Here is an 18861-nt window from a genome sequence, read left to right as displayed (position 1 = left end):
TCTTTCTCTCTCTCTCTGTCTTCAGTTGAATGGTGCAGTGCCGTAAGCTCATTACAAATGAACCAATCACGGGTTGAGAGTCTGACCTTCCGTGCTCGCGTTTTACTGCCACCCCCACCCACCCACATCCAGACATACGTGCACACACACACACGCACACACACACACGCACACACACACACACACACACTCCTCTGTTACCTCTCCTCACCTCTCTGCAGCGTAGCCATTGTGTGCTCCCAGGTGTCCTTGTGTGTGTGTGTGTGTGTGTGTGTGTGTGTGCCTGTTCCCACACTTGCTCTTTTCATGTGTAATTGACCTGTGACAAGGATCTCTGTCTCTCTCCGGGTTGTGCAGCCTTCCCTTGGATGCCCAGTCTCTTTTCATCTCAATTCACTTCACAATTCTGATTGTGTGTGTGTGTGTGTGTGTGTGTGTGTGTGTGTGTGTGTGTGTGTCTATTATACCGCTGTTTCTGTCTGTGTAAGAGATCAATTGTGTGTTTTGTGTATGTGTGTGTGTGTGTGTGTGTGTGTGTGTGTGTGTGTGTGTGTGTGTGTGTGTGTGTGTCTATTATACCGCTGTTTCTGTCTGTGTAAGAGATCAATTGTGTGTTTTGTGTATGTGTGTGTGTGTGTGTGTGTTGTGCATATCTCCAAAAAACGAATATGCAATTCTTTCTATATACTGTCTGTATATATGTATGCACACATGGGGCTGTGTGTGTGTGTGTGTGTGTGTACCCAGCCCCATCTCATCTATTTTCTCCATCAGGGCTCCCTCCTCTCCAAAGTGCGTAGCCGGCCCTTCCCAGACTCCAGCTCTGGCTCAGACTCTCTTGGTATGTTACAGCGTCCCGTGCTGGCCTGGCGTTGCCTCCCACCAATCAGGCTTCACTCCCCTGACCCCACCCCCCCCCCCCACCCACAATACTTCCCCCCTTCTTCCCCACCTGCCGAAAACCATAAGTCTGCTACCAACCCTCCTTGTGCTTGCTGCCCAAATCCAACCCCACCCCAAACCCCACCCCAAACCCCAACTTGCATTGCTCCCGTGGGGAATCTAAGATGGCTTCCTCTGTCTCCTGTCAGAATCTAAGATGGCTTCCTCTGTCTCCTGTGAGAATCTAAGATGTCAAGCTATCCATGCCAAGCGCAGTTCGATGGAGTCTGCTGTGCGGTCAGCAGACCCTCTTTCTCCTCAGCCCGCTGTGGACCTTTGTCCTGTTGCTTCTGGGAAGCAGGGGGTGGGAGGGGTGGCATGGTCTCTGTTTGCGGGGTCGGGGATCGTGCTTGGGAGGCCGCCAAAGGCCGGTCTTTACCCTTCATCCTCCACAAGGTGCTCTGATGCTGTCTTTCTGAAGAGCGATGTCGCTCCGCTCTGTCTGTTTCCTCGGCGACCTCACATCCTGTGGGGCTCTTCCGTTGCGTCGTCTGTGATGTGAGGCTTTGCTTCTTCCTCCTGGTGCTCTGTTTTTCCGCCTCCTCTTTTTTCCCCCTCTTGTGGGCCAAAAAAGGTCTGTGAGCTTTTGGAAGCTTTCCAAACCTTGCTGGGACCTAGTGACCAAAATCTAAACAGCTTTATGAAGAGGGTCTCTGAATGCCTGTGGTAGATGTAGCCTTCAGCCTGACATAGATGATAATGGCTGTGATGATGATGATGATGATGATGATGACAATAATGATTAGATTGAAAATATGGATGTGATGATGATGGTTGGAATGTGTGATGATGTTTGATGTGAAAAACTCATAATGATTTTTGCATATGCTATCTCTGGTAAGTGCTGAAGGTGTCTTTAACACCTCCACAAATTCTCTTTCACAGAAGTGCGTGCACACACACACACACACACACACACACACACACACACACACTAACAGTCACACTCACCTCCTCTCCTTGGTAGCTGCCTTCCAGCTCCTTTATTCCTTCTGTGGGGGCCCTCTTTGCCTGTAGCAAGACAACGCTGACTCACACTCATACAGCGAAACATGTGTTCCTACATCAGGCCGCTTTGTTAAAAGCTTATGGGGGAAATCGGCCTGGTTTCGGGCCTAATGACCAGCCACACGGCAGCCGGTTCAGGGACAGGTCTGGCCCGCATGTGGTGCGGGGAGCACGGCCAGATCGGTCTTAACGCTCCGCTGTGATGTGGAGACGCTCTCTGAGAGAGAACATTAGTTTATTTCTCAGGGCAGAGCTTCTGGGAATGTGTTGGCTGCAGACACGAGCAACCAGACACATCACAGCAAAAGGGCACAATTAGCTCGCCGGGTGTTAACCCCGTGCGCTGACGTGTTATCCAAAGTGTGCGTTTTTCGGCGCTCCCGCAGCAGAGTAGTTCGCTGCCAACCGCACGCTGGCACGGGTCGGAGGTCAGATTTAATTAGGTTCCAGGTTTTCCCCAAGCGCTGCGGCGAGGGGGGCCGACACCAGCGGTCAAGCCAGCCTCACGGAGCGGCGCTGCCCAAGTCCAAATTAGATTCTTACTCACAGCTTAGAACCGCCTTCCAAAAGCCACCACCCAAAAGAGGGAAACAATCTCTCTTTTCTTCCCTCCCTTTCTCTGTCTATCTTTCCCTCTCTCACTCTGTCTCCCCCCTTTCCTCAATTTTTTCTGTATCTCTCCATCCACTCCTCTCTAATTCCCTCTCGCCCCCCCTTTTCTCTCTTTTACCCTCCCTTGCTTTCTCTCTCTCTCTCACTCGCTCTCTCTCTCTTTCTCACTCTTTGGATGAACCATTCGACTTGTAAATTGGCTGCCAGCAGATGATCTGAATGTTGGATTGGAAGACTGAACTTCTCACTCAAAAGCAAACACTGATGAAAGGTTCAGTGAAGAAATAGCCAGTGTATGAGTGTGTGTATTCTCCCTAAAAGGAAAAAAAGGACAGCAAAAGTGCCGTGGGGTTAGCTGGCCTTCAATGTACAGCATGTAAATAAATATATATATATATGAAGAGTTCAGATGCAAAACCCTCTAAATCCGTCTGACCACTTTTCTTTTAAATGAGCATTTAAATTCAGGCTCCTATAGGTTTTTGCCTATAAATCAATATTTCAGACCAGGAAGAGAGTGGTATTTAGTGGGTTTAGAAGTTAAATTATTTGATTAGTGTATACTATGTGTGGAGAGCATCCCCTCACCATCTTTATCTCATTTTTGACATAGGTGACATTTAGAGGCTTTTGCATCTGAACCCTTCATATATATATATATATATACAGTATATGTATAAAAAAAATCACACTCTTTGATTTAATAAGACCTATTTGCATTTGTTCCAGACAAGCGGTCAAGATGAAAGCATAGATCTGCGGTAATAGCGTGTAGAGCTCGCTCACACACACGCCACCACACACACACACACACACACACACACACACACACACCCTGATTGTGCAGTAATGACTCTCTGGCTCAGCCTCTCGGTGCAATCATTTGCATTTGCTATTAATGCTTTTGGAAGTCACGCTTGTATGTTGGACTTAATTAAATAAGATCCAATTATGAAGCTGATTGATGTCACTGATGCCTACAAAGAGGCCCTACAATAGGGGGCAAGGTGGGGGTGGAAGTAGGTAGGTGCTGCATGTGTGTTTGTTGGGAGTGGGGGGTGGATTTAGGGGTGTGTGTGTGTGTGGGGAGGGGTAGATGGTTGGTAACTACTGTATTTTCCGGCCTATAAGTCGCACTTTTTTTGATAGTTTGGCTGGTCCTGCGACTTATAGTCAGGTGCGACTTATATATGAAAAAATATATAATTGAACATGTTTTAAATGTTAATTTATATTAACTGACATGAACCCTACGTGAAACATTACGCCTACAGCCAGCAAAGAGAGCTCTCAAATGCACAAGTCCTGTGCACTTTCAGTCAGAGATTAGTGCTTGCACTAATTCCTGAAACACACGCGCATATACCTAAATCGTCAAATTATGGCAGGGATTCTATTTATAGCCGGGCCTCAGATTTGGACAAATAAAAGCCAGTATAATTTTGTTCCAATTTAACTCATAAAAGAGCTCTCTCTTAATATTTTATATTGTTGGTTGGTATTGTTGCCAATGAAAAGTAATTTACACCATGAGTCTCCAACACGTTGTTCTCATTGCTCTCAAGCTAGAAGCCTACATTTAAACAGAGGCTGTTGCCTGCATTTAAACATCATTGTTGAATTTTAGGCTAAAGTAAACCATGCATAATTTAAAAAATAACTACATTTAGGCTATCTTAGACCTCTTTGGCTATACAGAATAAGGTTTCCCTTGCAGCACAGCACACGAATGAATGAAGGCGCGGATACCTTATCTCGCAATAAGTGGATGGCAATCGAAATCCCGACACTATGAAACTTAATAGTAAGCCATTAAATACCCCACAGATTTCAGTGGTCATCAGTCCCGATATTTAGCAATATAATCAACAGTCCAAACGTAAATTAAATCTCAAATTAAACATCTGCTTTTGATAGCCTACCCATGCGCTCCAAACGAAAAAAGTAGGCCTACTGTATGTCTCACAATAAAACGCAAAGAAATAAAGGACTATATTATAGCTGACTCGAATATAAGCCATGGCCAAATAAGCTTTGGCGAGCCCTAAATTTGAGGATTTACGAGTCTCCTAAACATCCCTCACCTGTTATCTAGACATGCATGAAAACATTTGAAAACAAAACGCACTGCCATGTAATATTTGATCGCTGTTTTGCTACTAATTATCTTTCACGTAATGAATACGCACAGAAAGTGAAAGTAGGCCTACTGTGCGCTCCGTGTCTGTAGCTGTCTGTTCACGCCGGCAATCGAACGCCAAATAGAGAAGTCATCCATGTTCTCTACGCTATAGCCTAGGCGGTCATGCTTCTGTATTTGCAAAATTCTGACGGTTCCTGATCGCTAAATGTTTGTTTTCCTTTTCCTGTCGATAGCGGTTGATGTTGAAACACCTATAGGCTATAATTTGACTTCAGCGTGACAAATCCTGCTGAGAGAGAGAGAGAGAGAGAGCAACGAAAGAGAGGCACCCCAAAAGTGGTCCTCTTGCGTCGCGTGTGTGTGTTTCTGCATGGGGTTCAATTGAAGTCAGAGTTGGTCCGTCAATAGTCCCGCACTCAGGCCGCTCCATTATTATATTAATGTCACACAGGGTACAGGGTAAAATGTGTGGGAATCTCTCGCATTATGATGGCTAGATTTTATGGACTTTTATTATTATGCTCAATACTAAGTAATAATTTATTCAATTTTTCTCTCGCTCTCTCGGAGGTGGCCAGCCAAGCAATTGTTCTGCTGCATGCTAAATTTTCATGTACCACATCAGCATTTGAGTTCAGTGATTTTTTGTAAAATTGCTTTTACAATTAGCTGCCGGGTTTTGTCAGCAGCCTTCGGCTTGCCTCTTGCCACTATTCACTCCTTCTTCTTCATTAACATTCCCTGTAGAATTCTCAATATTTTTTGGCCTCAATGTGTAGGCTACAGTTACATAGTCTGTCTGTTCTTAAATATCACCTGCTTGCTGCAGCTTCGGTCTGCACAATTTAAACCCGTGATCTTTTCTCTCTCGAAAGCATTTAATCTGCTGCCAGCTTGTATCTCCACATCGTCCAAAAATGCTTGATTACATTGCATTCTCCACATTTTTAGCTACATTTTCATGTACCACATCAGCATTTTGTTCTGTGAATCTTTTTGTAAATTGCTTTACAATTACCGTCGGGCCTATAGGCCTATCGTTTCAGTCACGCCTAAAACTGCATCTTTTTCTCTCATGAGCATTTAATCTGCTGCCAGCTTGTGACTCCACATCACCCAAAAATGCTTGATTGCATTGTATTCTCCACATTTTAGTAACATTTTGGTGCACCTCATGGCATTTTCTTTCAGTGAATCTTTTGTTTTGCAATTACCTTCCTGCCCTCCTCTTGGCTGCCTCTTCATTAATCTTTTTGGCCTCAATAATCCAGTTACTTAGTCTCTGTTTTGGTTTTGGATTTTGGAAATACATTTCTAAATAAATGCGACTTATAGTCCGTGCTAAAATATATGTTTTTTCCTGCTCATGACTTTTTTGACTGATGAATACTCCATTATAGTCCGTAAACGTGAACTCCATTGACGTAAACGGATTGTGCCTCATGGAAAGCTGAAGATTGGGATTTGTGGCGGTGGGATGCGGTATGGTGGGGGGTAGGTTGGGGGTTAGTGCAGTAGAGGGGATACAGTGGTGGGGCATTTTCTCCATCAAAGGCTGGGAAAAGAGTCCTTCTCAAGTTGGCTTTACAGCAGCTGACAAGACTGAGGGGGGTTTTGGGTCGCGTCGCTGCCGGGCCTGCGTGACCGTGTCGGGGTCATTTCCACCACGGCTGGCCCTTTAGGGGGATTGGACTGCTTCATAGCCTTGTCGGGTTGGGAAATGAAACGGATTGGAGAGCCGGGTCATTTCTTCAGGCCTTTATCTGTAGGAGAGGAGCTTGTCAGGGTGCTGAATGACCAGTGGCTTTTAAACTCTAATATTGTGTGTGTGTGTTTGGGTGTGTGTGTCGGATTGTGTGTCTGCCTGCCTGTGTATGTATGTGTGTGTGTGTTTGGTTGTGTGTGTGTGTGTGTGTTTGTTTGGTTTGGTGTGTGTGTGTGTGTGTGTGTGTGTGTGTGTGTGTGTGTGTGTGTTGGTTGTGTGTGTGTTTGGTTGTGTGCGTGTGTGTGTCTGACACTGTGTGTGTGTGTGTGTGTGTGTGTGTGTGTGTGTGTGTGTTTTCCTCCTCTCCTCCAGCTCTCCATGCTCTTCACGGAGGAGTGTGATAAGGTGCGGGACCTGATGCACGTGCACTCCTTCAGCTACGACTTCCATCTGCGTGTGGTGCACCAGTACCTGCTGGGCTCGCACATGACCCTGCGCCAGGGCTACCAGCTCACCTGCTTCCTGGAGGACTTCATCCGACACCACCCGGACATCCCCAAGTTCGGACGCAACCACGTCTTCCAGGGTAGGTGTCCCGGGGGGGGGGCACGCTTCGCCAGGTGAACCGAGAGGTATCATCTGCAGGTCAAAAATCAATCTTTTCATTTCTTAAGGTTTAGTCGTCTAAATGTGTGTTGATGGGCCTCTTGGGTGAAAAAAAACAAACAATTGCTCTCACAGTCCACTATACAGCATCTCTTAAAACGCATTTTGTTGTTTTTTTTTTTTGTTGTTATGAAGTTTTTTAGTTTTCCCAAGCAAAAGAAAAATATTTTTCAATTCAATCCCCAATATAAGACACACACACACACACACACACACACACAAAAAATCAATAGAATCCCCAATAGGAGACAGATTGGCACTCTAATGTATGAGTATGCCCTGGTGACCTGCGGAATGAAATGAGATGTAATAGTGGGGTCTCAGGGTTAGCCCAGCAGTGGTGTCCAGCCTTGGTGATGGCCAGGGCGGCGAGTGCCTCGAAAGAGCCAACACACACTGCAGCATGCTGGCTATAAAGCACAGAGACCATGGCCTAAAAGCCTGGCTCATTCCCTGGCATGAAAGGATTCCACCAACCCTCATAGCTGAGTCGGCACAAAGCCCTCAAGGTATTTGTGTACTGTATGTGAGAGAGTGTTTTGTGTGTGTGTGTGTGTGTGTGTGTGTGTGTGTGTGTGTGTGTGTGTGTGTGTGTGTGTGTGTCTGTATGAGAGAGTGTGTGTGTGTCTGTATGTGAGAGTGTGTGTGTGTGTGTGTTTGTGTGTGTGTGTGTGTGTGTTGGCCGTGAGTGTGCCTGAAGGCGGGTAAACAGATAAACTGTGCTCATTGGCACAGAGGCCGTCGGCTCTTCACACACCCTTTCTCAGATGGGACAAATCCACTTCTTGGCTCCGCAACAGCGCTACATGGATGAGTTCTCAAGTGCAATAAATGTGAAAATGCTTGGGATGTTCTGCCAAACTCACCTTACTTACTGTGTGTGTGTGTGTGTGTGTGTGTGTGTGTGTTGTTTGGCATCATCTTCCAGTAAACACTGAAGTATATTTTTCCCCCTTATGCATATGTTTCCGTGTGAGACACTGAACTGTTTTTTTTTTCTTTTTTGTGTGTGTGTGTGTGTGTGTGTGTGTGTGTGTGTGTGTGTGTTGTTTGGCATCATCTTCCAGTAAACACTGAAGTATATTTTTCCCCCTTATGCATATGTTTCCGTGTGAGACACTGAACTGTTTTTTTTTTGTGTGTGTGTGTGTGTGTGTGTGTGTGTGTTGTTTGTTTGGCATCATCTTCCAGTAAACACTGAAGTATATTTTTCCCCCTTATGCATATGTTTCTGTGTGAGACACTGAACTGAACTTTTTTTTTTTTTTTTGTGTGTGTGTGTGTGTGTGTGTGTGTGTGTGTGTGTGTGTGTTGTTTGGCATCATCTTCCAGTAAACACTGAAGTATATTTTTCCCCCTTATGCATATGTTTCTGTGTGAGACACTGAACTGTTTTTTTTTTTGTGTGTGTGTGTGTGTGTGTGTGTGTTTGGCATCATCTTCCAGTAAACACTGAAGTATATTTTTCCCCCTTATGCATATGTTTTCGTGTGAGACACTGAACTGTTTTTTTTTTTTTTTTTTGTGTGTGTGTGTGTGTGTGTGTGCGTGCAGGGAGCTTCTCCATCTCCACAGGGATGACCACAGCTCACCAGCTGTATAACTACATCACGGACCACGCTGGCACCTACGGCATGAAGCCCCTGCGCATGTCCAAAGCCCCGCCCGCCCCCGAGAGCAAGAAGGGGGCACCCAGCGCTGACCTGCACGAGTACGCCCTGGTGGCCCTCTGGAACAGGTCACACACACGCACGCGCACGCACGCACACACACGCACGCACACACACACACGCACACACACACGCATGCACACACACACACACACACCCAGTGCACACACACACACACACACTAGAGTGTGGCTACCCGACCTTTACATTTAAAATTGCTTATTATGTTGGGTAACCAACAGGTCTGCTTTACATGATGCAAACGTTTGTTTTTTGAGAAGAAAGTAAAATGTAAAAAAGACCTAACAGCTTTCTTCCTGTGTGCAAGATTTGTTTATGTAGCCGTGACAACCATGTGCGCTTCAGGTGCCATGTCTTGGGTGACGTTAAAAAAAAGTTGTTAGCCTATCAGGAGATTTTAAGATTATTTGCGTTGCATACTGTGGTAAAGACATAGGCTACTGGTAGGCTATAAGGTCGTCTCATTCAACTGGATGAGGATTTCCTCGAGTTGCCCCAATTAACGTCGATGCTGCATATGGATCAGTGACAGAGGCACTGTAGTTTAAAAGACTGTTGCAGTTCATTTCAAGACTTTTCGTCAATGGTAAGACTAGAATTCTATTTCAATAGGCTATGCTTGCTTTGGCCTCTTGTGTTATGTGCGCTGTGTGTGACCTGCGTGCGTGCACGCTCAACTGATTCTGTAGACAATTCCATTTGTTGTTTGTTCCGTTTAATGGGCTAAAAAGACGTGAACGTTTGATCACTAGCATGGGAATAACTGAGGCATCATCTGCGTCGGACTCGGGTCGGGTTCGGACATAAAAATGAAAATGCCTGTCGGGTTCGGGTCGGGTTCAGACGCAACTCTGTCGGACGCGGGCCGGGTTCGGGCCGGGTTCAGACGCAACTCTGTCGGACGCGGGCCGGGTTCAGACGCAACTCTGTCGGACGCGGGTCGGGTTCAGACGCAACTCTGTCGGACGCGGGCCGGGTTCGGACAGAAATGTGCGGCCCGAACCGCACTCTAATGCACACACATGCACGCATGCACACACACATACGCACACACGCACACAAACACAAACACACGCATTCACACATTTACATTTGCATACAAATACACACACTAATGCAAACACACATCCATGCAAACGACCATACATGTATGTATGTATGTATGTATGTATGTATGTATGTCTTTCTGTGTATATACCAATTCAGGAACCCTTGCTTTAACAGTGCCCTAATTACTAAGTATTTACCTAGTAAATAAATTATAGTGTATTATTGTGTAGTTACCGTAGTAACATGAAGGTAAATACAGAGAATCACCATGTGAATTACTAAGAAAAAGCTCAGCTATACCACAATTGTTACATGGAAACAAACATGAATTAATTTTAGTCATTCATTAAGGGGTAATGCAGGTGTTTCTAAGAATTAATCTACGTTCATGGAAAGTATGCAATTCTAACTTAAGTCATTACCAGCCTAAATCATTCACAACTACATGCTTCTTAGTTGAGTTAATAGATAATAATGAAGGTTTTTCTTGGTATTTCCTATATATTGAGGGGATTGTAAAAAAAAAAAACCTACAGTTATACATGTCAAAGAGAAGTAAAATATCTATGTACTCTCATATTTACATATATAGTGCAGATATACGTTTGCCTAATGTACAGCAAAGCTTTATACATACAAACATATTCATCCACAGAGAAATATCCCTGTTCATAATCCAAAGCAACTGAAAGCAGGCAGAGAATGTTTTAATCAGTTAACTCTGGAGGCTTGGCAGTCGTCAGCGTGTTCTGCAGAGGCTCTGTGTCAGCATTACGGAGAGAGAGAGTCCTTATTTGCAAAAGCTCCGTTTGGACCAGAGACCTGACAGCAGATGCAGCAGTGCAGGCATGAAAAAAATGTCCAGGACTGGACTGTCAAAAAGTGTAGGAGACAGACGACGTCCAGGACTGTCAAAAATTGTAGGATAGAGGCGACACCATCAGTAGTGGACACTAGACGGCATTCTCAACACCGCTGGAGAAAGATCAGAACTAAACACCTGCAAATACTGCACATGCATTCATTCCTCAGTAAATTCATCATTCATCATAAAAAACAGTAATATGGACACTCTAGATAGTTTCAGACTTTGGCAGTGAGGAGTTGATTTGTCCATTCCAGTGCCACGTCACTTGATATGATTTGATTTCGTCTGATGACACATCCCCCACTACCACCACCAACCACACCAGAGATATGCCCTATCGAATTCTGTCAATTCCACCCAGTCCTCAACAATGGACATGCAGGCCTACAAGGGCAGCACTGACCTGAAGTCCTGTTACAGGACAAGTTATGTGCTCCCTGGCCCAGGGGCAATAGATCCCACAGGACCCAACCAATGCAAAACCACACAGCGACCAAAGCCATCCAACCAAGGCCCGCAGAATAACGATGGGAGAGGCAGAGAGAAAGAGTGAAATTAGTAAAGTTATCAGAGAATGTAAATAAAAGGGGAGGGAAGGGGATGCTATTTATATTACTACTAATAATAATAATAATAATAATAATAACAATAATAGTTCCAGCCACCCTCCCTGCCTAGTGTTAGATGATGTATCTGTTGATGAAGTGTGTTATGGGAGATGGAACTCAGACCAAGGAGAGGTTGTATCCTGGTATTGATTAAGTTTGTAGTTGATAGGTTTTCTAATGATATATAGTCTGTTAACAAGTTTTTCCCAATGAGTGATGTGGAGCTTTTTCCCAGATTTCAGTTCATGAGGGATTGTTTTCTTTACGATAGTCATCAGCTACCAGTAGTGTTTTATTGGGAGTTGCAAATTGACTGTGGATGTATCACCAAGTATGCATAGGAAGGGATGCTGGGATGTGACAGCCAAAGATGGAAGAGAGAGATTTTTGTGACACTCACCCAGAAGTGGTTGATTGGAGTGCAATGCCAAACCGCATGAATGTATGTATCTGGGTTATTTTGTGTGCAGTGAGTGCAAAGATCGAGCCAACCCCATTTTGCCAATTCTATGTGCAGTGTAGTGGAATCTGTGAAGAACCTTGTATTGTATTAGTTGTAGATTACTATTCTTTGTCATGAGGTAGATGTTTTGCACATTTTGACCAGAAGTCGGCACCGGGAGTAATTGATGTTCTTGATATGATTTTGTAAATTTGGGAGGTATTTTTTTGGGAAGAATATTAAAGTCTACAAGTTGGTGGGAATGTCCTGATGACCAAGGATATGCCCCCTTCCCATCCATGTGTGAAAGTTAAAGTGTTTTTATTGACGGTGAAATTCTGGTTATTCCAAATCGGGGTGCCTATTCCACCAGGCTGTCAGAGTAGCTGAAAATTGTTGGGGCTTTGAAGGATGGATGTTTTTGACCTCTGACTGCAGAAAGGGAGATCTGCAGGCTCTAGGTCTAACCAGGAAGCCATTTGTGGGATGAAGTGGAGCTGGTTGGCCGAAGTCCCTCTAGTCCTCCCATTGCTTTTGGTTTTTGGAGAGTGGCGAAGTTTGATCCTTGGGGTCCTTTCCAGAGAATTTAGTGATTAATGAATCGCTTAAACCAGAGGGTGGTGGGCTGGGTTGGATAAAGTATTTTATTTGTATTGTCATTTTGATACTGAGATTCGCCCGTGATGGATTGGGGAGGTTCTTCCAGCGTACATGTTGCCCTAGGCTAAATAAGTCTGGACAAATGGGTTAGTTGGGATTTTCCCATCCCAGGGGGATGTAATGGGAGAACTGCAGATTTATTCCATATTGATAAAGAGTAATGAGTTTGATGGTTTCTTCTACTGATGTTGTGTGGGGTCTTGAAGAAAGAGAAGAATGCTCCACCTGTACGGACACCTTGGGTTGTAAAAGGAAAACTTTGTGATGTTAGTCAAGTATAAGAAGTCAGCTAAATGGGACCTCACCTTATGCGTTGTAGTAAAAGGTAAAAAGGTAAAGTTTTTTGTTGTAGTAAGTGTACTTGGTCCTTATGGTGACTACAGACAAATATCCTTGTCATTATTAAAGGCGGGCTACTACAGTTGTGCTCCATTCACATAGCATATGTCCATTCACCTAACACACACACACACACAACACGCACACATGCGCTCGTATCCTGCGTGATCTTTTTCTTCCTCGTCCTCCACACGTAGTCCACAGCACAAGTTGGATGGACTCGAGTAGGCTAGTGTGTGCAGGGCTGTTTTAGCTCTTTTTCTTCTCTGCTGCATGAAATGAATATCGGAACTCCCCCTATTACCGCCAGTCCCGTATTTCCACCGTCTTGCGTGTATGTGTCACTTAATATCCATTTCTATACAAACCAAGACGGCGGATTCCTAAAGAAACGCAAGCACCCACACCACAGGTGTATCTAAAAATTTTTTTTAAGCATATTTTTTGGGCTTTTTGCCTTTATTATGATAGGACAGTGAAGACAGACAGGAAGCGAATGGGAGAGAGAGATGGGGTGGGATCGGGACAAGACCGCAGGTCGGACTCGAACCTGGGTCCCCGTGGGCACTCGGACCCATGTATGGTACGGACGCTGTAGCCTGCTGCGCCACAGCGCCCCCCAGGTGTATCTAAATTAGCTATGTACCAAAAATGTAATTTTACCGTGACTCGAAGAGATGTAAACAGTGTTGTAAGGCTGTGTGCTCAAATCCGTCTAACCGTTCATGTGCCATTGAAATGGCGTAGATAGGCGACCCACCAGGCCAGCACTAACCTCAGAGCGTGGTAAACAAAATCGGATATTTCAGGCAGTAAAAGCCCCGTTAAGGACCAAACCAGATTTGGTTCAAATCTACACACCTATGGCTACTGAAAAATGTAAGGTTCATTTATCAAATGTTATTTTTAAGTATTAAAAAACATCATTGTTTTAGAATTTTTGAACGAAAGTGGTGGTAATTGGAGGCGCTACGATAGTGAGTAGCCGCTGTATCTGTATCATTTCCTCACCCCCCCCCCCCTTCCACACGTCTGTCTCCTTCAGCTCAGGGACGTTTAAGGACCTTGACGGCCTGCGTCACCATGACGACTTTGACGTGTCCCTGCTGGTGTGTCACAACGCGGCGCCGTTTGAGGAGCAGTCAGAGGGGGAGAGGCACCTGCTCAGGTGAGACAGGAGTGTGTGTGTGTGTGTGTGTGTGTGTGTGTGTGTGCTGAGGTGAGGCAGGAGGTGATGTGAGAGCAGCGCTTCTCAGCTGCCAGTGACACCTTTGTCATGGGGGAGTTACACAGTGGAAATGCTTTTTTTATACTCTGTAGTCTGCAACAGTTCTTGTGTGTGTGTGTGTGTGTGTGTCTGTGTGTGTGTGTTTGTGTGTGTGTGTGTGTGTGTGTTTCACAAGAACAAATAACAAATACAGTAGAAAAGTAGAAATGTGCATGTTATGCACAGCAGCCTCCTGTGTTCCACTGTGTTTGAGGAGGTAGTCAATGGCCATGTCATGCAGTCACAGGCTGTGTTAGTGGGGCTGCATTAGTGCATTCACGTTTTTCATCTATACAAATGCATTGCAGAAATACTCATGATATGCATCACTGTCTGTAATAGTTTCGCAATGTGTGTGGCATGTATATATATATATATATATGTGTGTGTGTGTGTGTGTGTGTGTGTGTGTCTGTATGGCAAGCCGATTGAACATTTATTCAGATATCTTGATATCAGGCATAATTGTCATGTACATGCAAACCATTTCTGTCCACTAGTTAACTAGTGAGCCATTTCTGTGTGAACTAGTTAACTAGTGACAGCCAAAATGCTCACTAGTTAACTAGTAAGGCCCAAATTCTCTCTAGTTAACTAGTTCATATGTTTCATATCTTACTAGTTAACTAGTAATGCTCAGCATGTTCACTAGTTAACTAGTGGACACTGAAATGTGCACTAGTTAACTAGTTTAAAGACTTCTATATTTTACTAGTCAACTAGTAAGGTACAAAAATGTTTACTAGCTGACTACTGAATGTCAAATTCCCACTTGTTAACTTCTATGTAATTTGACCAGCCACTTGAGCATTTATTCTGATATCTTGATATCAGGCCAACATGCAAGCCCTTTTTGTCAACTAGTTAACTAGTGAGCCATGTTTGTGCACACTAGTTAACTAGTGACAGCATAAATGCCCACTAGTTAACTAGTGAACACATATTAGCTTCACTAGTTAACTAGTGAGAGCCAGAAATGTCCACTAGTTAACTAGTAAAGGCTAAAATGCATACCAGTCAGCTAATTGAAGGCTTTTGGGTCTCAAAAATGTCAAAAATGTGCACATGTTTACTAGTGAAGGCAAACCTTCTCACTAGTTAACTAGTTGGAGTAGGTCAATGTCACTAGTTAACTAGTGAACCATAAATAGCTTACTAGCTAGCTAGGTGATGGCAGCAGGCTCACTAGTTAACTAGTTGATGCATCCTTTGTCCAAACTAGTTAACTAGTGAGGTCATAAATGTATACTAGTAAACTAGTTGAAGCCTAAATTCACACTAGCTAGTGGCGCAGAATTAAAATTAGGAGGCGGAGAACTCTGGAAATTGAGGCTTTCTATTGGCTCCCTATGTCCAAATAGAACATGACAACCAATCACAGCGCAGAATTTCACAAAATCCCACCCACAACATTTGCATGTGGCACACAAGTTAACATGCTGGCCAAAGGAACTTTAACTAGTAAACTAGTGGCTTCAATGTGACACGTACATGTAAACTAGTGAAGGCAGAACTGCTCACTAGTTAACTAGTGAAGACACAAATGCCCACTAGTTAACTAGTGAGGTCTAAAAAGTGTCAATAGTTTACTAGTGTGCACCAAAACACCCACTAGTGAACTAGTGATGGCAATTTCAGCCCCACTAGTTAACTAGTGAGATGCCAAAATGGTCACTTGTTAACATGTAAAGGCCAAAATACCCACTAGTTTACTAGTGCGGGTGTTGTGGGCTTACTAGTTAACTAGTGGCATGCATATTTTGTTCATTAGTTAACTAGTTACACCTAAAAACACAAACACTACTTTACTAGCTAGAGTACCTTTAGTAGGCCAGCATGTTAACTTGTGTGCCACATGCAAATGTTGTGGGTGGGATTTCGTGAAATTCTGCACTGTGATTGGTTGTCATGTTCTATTTGGACATAGGGAGCCAATAGAAAGCCTCAATTTCCAGAATTCTCCGCCTCCTAATTTGAATTATGCGCCACTAGTTGACTAGTGTGAATTTTGTCTTGAACTAGTTTACTAGTATACATTTATGACCTCACTAGTTAACTAGTTTGGACAAATGATGCATCAATTAGTTAACTAGTGAGCCTACTGGCATCACCTAGCTAGCTAGTAAGCCATTTATGGTTCACTAGTTAACTAGTGACATTGACCTACTGCAACTAGTTAACTAGTGAGGTGTTTTGCCTTCACTAGTAAACGGCATTTTTTTGTCACTAGTTAACTAGTGAGACCCAAAAGCCTTCAACTAGCTGACTGGTATGCATTTTGGCCTTTACTAGTTAACTAGTAGACATTTCTGGCTCTCACTAGTTAACTAGTGAAGCTAAAATGTGTTCACTAGTTAACTAGTGAAGCTAAAATGTGTTCACTAGTTAACTAGTGTGCATATTTTGGCCCTCACTAGTTAACTAGTTGACAAAAATGGCTTACATGTACATGACAATTATGCCTGATATCAAGATATCAGACTAAATGCTCAATCGGCTTGCCATATGTCTGTGTTCATATGCATTTTTCACTTGACAAATCTTCATTTTGTGTGTGTCTGTGTTCATATGCATTTTTCACGTATGTATGTATTCATATTCAACTATGTGTGAATGGCTGCTAATTCATATCTCTGTGTTTTGGACGTCATACGTCAGTCTTTGTATCGTATGGCTGGATCTTCATTTGTCTGTGTGTGTATTGAATTGTATGTATATGTGTTTGTATGTGTTCTTTTACATACTCCTATGTCTATGCTTGCGTGTGTGTGGCTCTCAATATGTACTTTTACATATGATGTCTCGTGTGTGTGTGTGTGTTGACTTGTATGCACAGTTAAGAACAAAATTATTCATACCCCTGGCAAATATTGATGTAATGTTGATTTTCTCTTGACCAATATGTTTGTTCTGACTGAAAATGACACTGCCACATGCCAAAAGGTTGTAAGACAATGTGGTGGATTTTTATCTTTTTTAAACATTTTTATGAAAAATGGCATGTCCAAAATTTATTCATACCCTTTTTAAATAATCAATGGAAACATCTTTATTTAACATCAAAGCTCTCAAAATGGTTCTTATAGTACCTACCAAGCCTCTCCATGTCTCCACAATGATTTTAGACCACACCTTTTTAGCAGCAATCTGGGTTTTGAGGCAGGAATTTGCCATCACTTTGGCCTTGTGCTCACTTTTTTGACTGATTGAGGTCTGTACTCTGGCTGTGCCACTCTAAAATGTTGACATTGTTCTCTGTTAACCATTCCTTGCCTTGTTTAACTGTATGTTTTGGATCATTGTATAGTTTAATGGTCCAATGATGCCTAATGGGGCAGGTCTCCTGGCACACTGCCTGATATTTTCCTCCTAAATCTCAGTGTAGCCTCTTGCTTTAGTGTACCGTTTACTTTGAGAAGGTCACCAGGTCCCTCTGGTTGAAAAACATCCCAAAAGAATACTTTTCTAACCCCCACAATTGAAATGGACATGGTGTCATTGGAATTGAATGCTTTTTTTTATGCCAATCTCAGGCCATGTCCCTGGGTCAAAAAGAAATCCAGCGAAAGCTAAATTCTTTGTCCAGCTGTGCCCTTATAAAGGTTAAGCTGAGTTGTGCATGTTTGGAGAAGAGTGATCCATGATCAGCATCCAAGATGAACAAGTAATCCATTTTGAGATGGAGTCCAAATTTCAACCACCAAAACACCATCCACAATGTGGAGAATAGCTATAGAAATGTATTAGTTTTGGGTGTTTTTCAGACAATGGACCCTGGTGAACTTCTCAAAGTAAACGGTAACACTAAAACAAGGGGCTACATTGAGATTTTTGGTGGAAAAGATCAGGCAGTCTGCCGAGAGACCTGCCCCATTGGGCATCATTGTATAAGTATAAGTATATATACTCTTTTGATCCCGTGAGGGAAATTTGGTCTCTGCATTTAACCCAATCTGTGAATTAGTGAAACACACTCAGCACACAGTGAACACACAGTGAGGTGAAGCACACACTAATCCCGGCGCAGTGAGCTGCCTGCATCAACAGCGGCGCTCGGGGAGCAGTGAGGGGTTAGGTGCCTTGCTCAAGGACACTTCAGCCATTCCCACTGGTCAGGGCTCGAACCGGCAACCCTCCGGTTACAAGTCCTACAAGCTAACCAGTGGGCCACGGCTGCCCAATTGGACCACTAAACCACACAATGATCCAAAACATACAGCCAAACAAGGCAAGAAATTGTTAACTGAGAACAATATCAACATTTTAGAGTGGCAGAGCCAGAGTCCAGACCTCAATCCATCAAAAAAGGGAGCACGAGGCCAGAGTAATGGTAAATAATCGTTCCTGAAAACCCGGATTGCTGTTAAAAAGGTGTGATCTATTATCATTGTGGAGGCATGGAGAGGCTTGGTAGATATTATAAGAACCATTTTGAGAGTTGTTAATGCAAATAAAGATGTTTCCATTGATTTATTTAAAAAGGGTATGAATAATTTTGGCCATTTTTTATAAAAATTATAAAAAAAGACAAAAACGATTATTTTTTTGATTCCATGTTTCTACCACATTATCTTACAACCTTTTGGCATGTGGCAGTGTCCTCTTCAGTCAGAACAAACATATTGGTCAAGAGAAAATCAACATTATATCAATATTTGCCAGTGGTATGAATAATTTTGTTCTTAACTGTATATGTGTTTGTATGTGTTCTTTTACATACTCCTATGTGTATGCTTGCATGTGTTTGTGTGGCTCTCTATATGTGCTTTTACATATGATAATGTCTCGTGTGTGTGTGTGTGTGTGTGTGTGTGTGTGTGTGTGTGTACTTAGGTTGCGCTACTATGTGATTATGACAAG

General features: G+C 43.5%; 1 protein-coding gene across 6 annotated transcripts in view; it reads left to right on the top strand.

Moving 5' to 3' along the window:
* Window positions 1-18861, top strand: part of szt2 (SZT2 subunit of KICSTOR complex) — a 126913-nt gene that overhangs the window by 99514 nt on the left and 8538 nt on the right. For 4 of the 6 annotated variants that reach the window (XM_048252707.1, XM_048252708.1, XM_048252706.1 and 1 more), the window contains 5 exons: window positions 775-837; window positions 6780-6996; window positions 8631-8814; window positions 13780-13902; window positions 18835-18861. The exon at window positions 18835-18861 is cut by the window's right edge and continues 553 nt beyond it. In XM_048252707.1, the coding sequence (XP_048108664.1) occupies window positions 775-837; window positions 6780-6996; window positions 8631-8814; window positions 13780-13902; window positions 18835-18861 (614 nt within the window). The remainder of the gene's footprint in view (window positions 1-774; window positions 838-6779; window positions 6997-8630; window positions 8815-13779; window positions 13903-18834) is intronic. The other 2 variants (XM_048252709.1, XM_048252710.1) reach the window with 1 other exon arrangement.

This window comes from Alosa alosa, chromosome 9 (genome assembly GCF_017589495.1).
Source record: "Alosa alosa isolate M-15738 ecotype Scorff River chromosome 9, AALO_Geno_1.1, whole genome shotgun sequence".
NCBI lineage: Eukaryota > Metazoa > Chordata > Actinopteri > Clupeiformes > Clupeidae > Alosa > Alosa alosa.
This window is presented reverse-complemented; position numbering and strand designations above follow the sequence as displayed.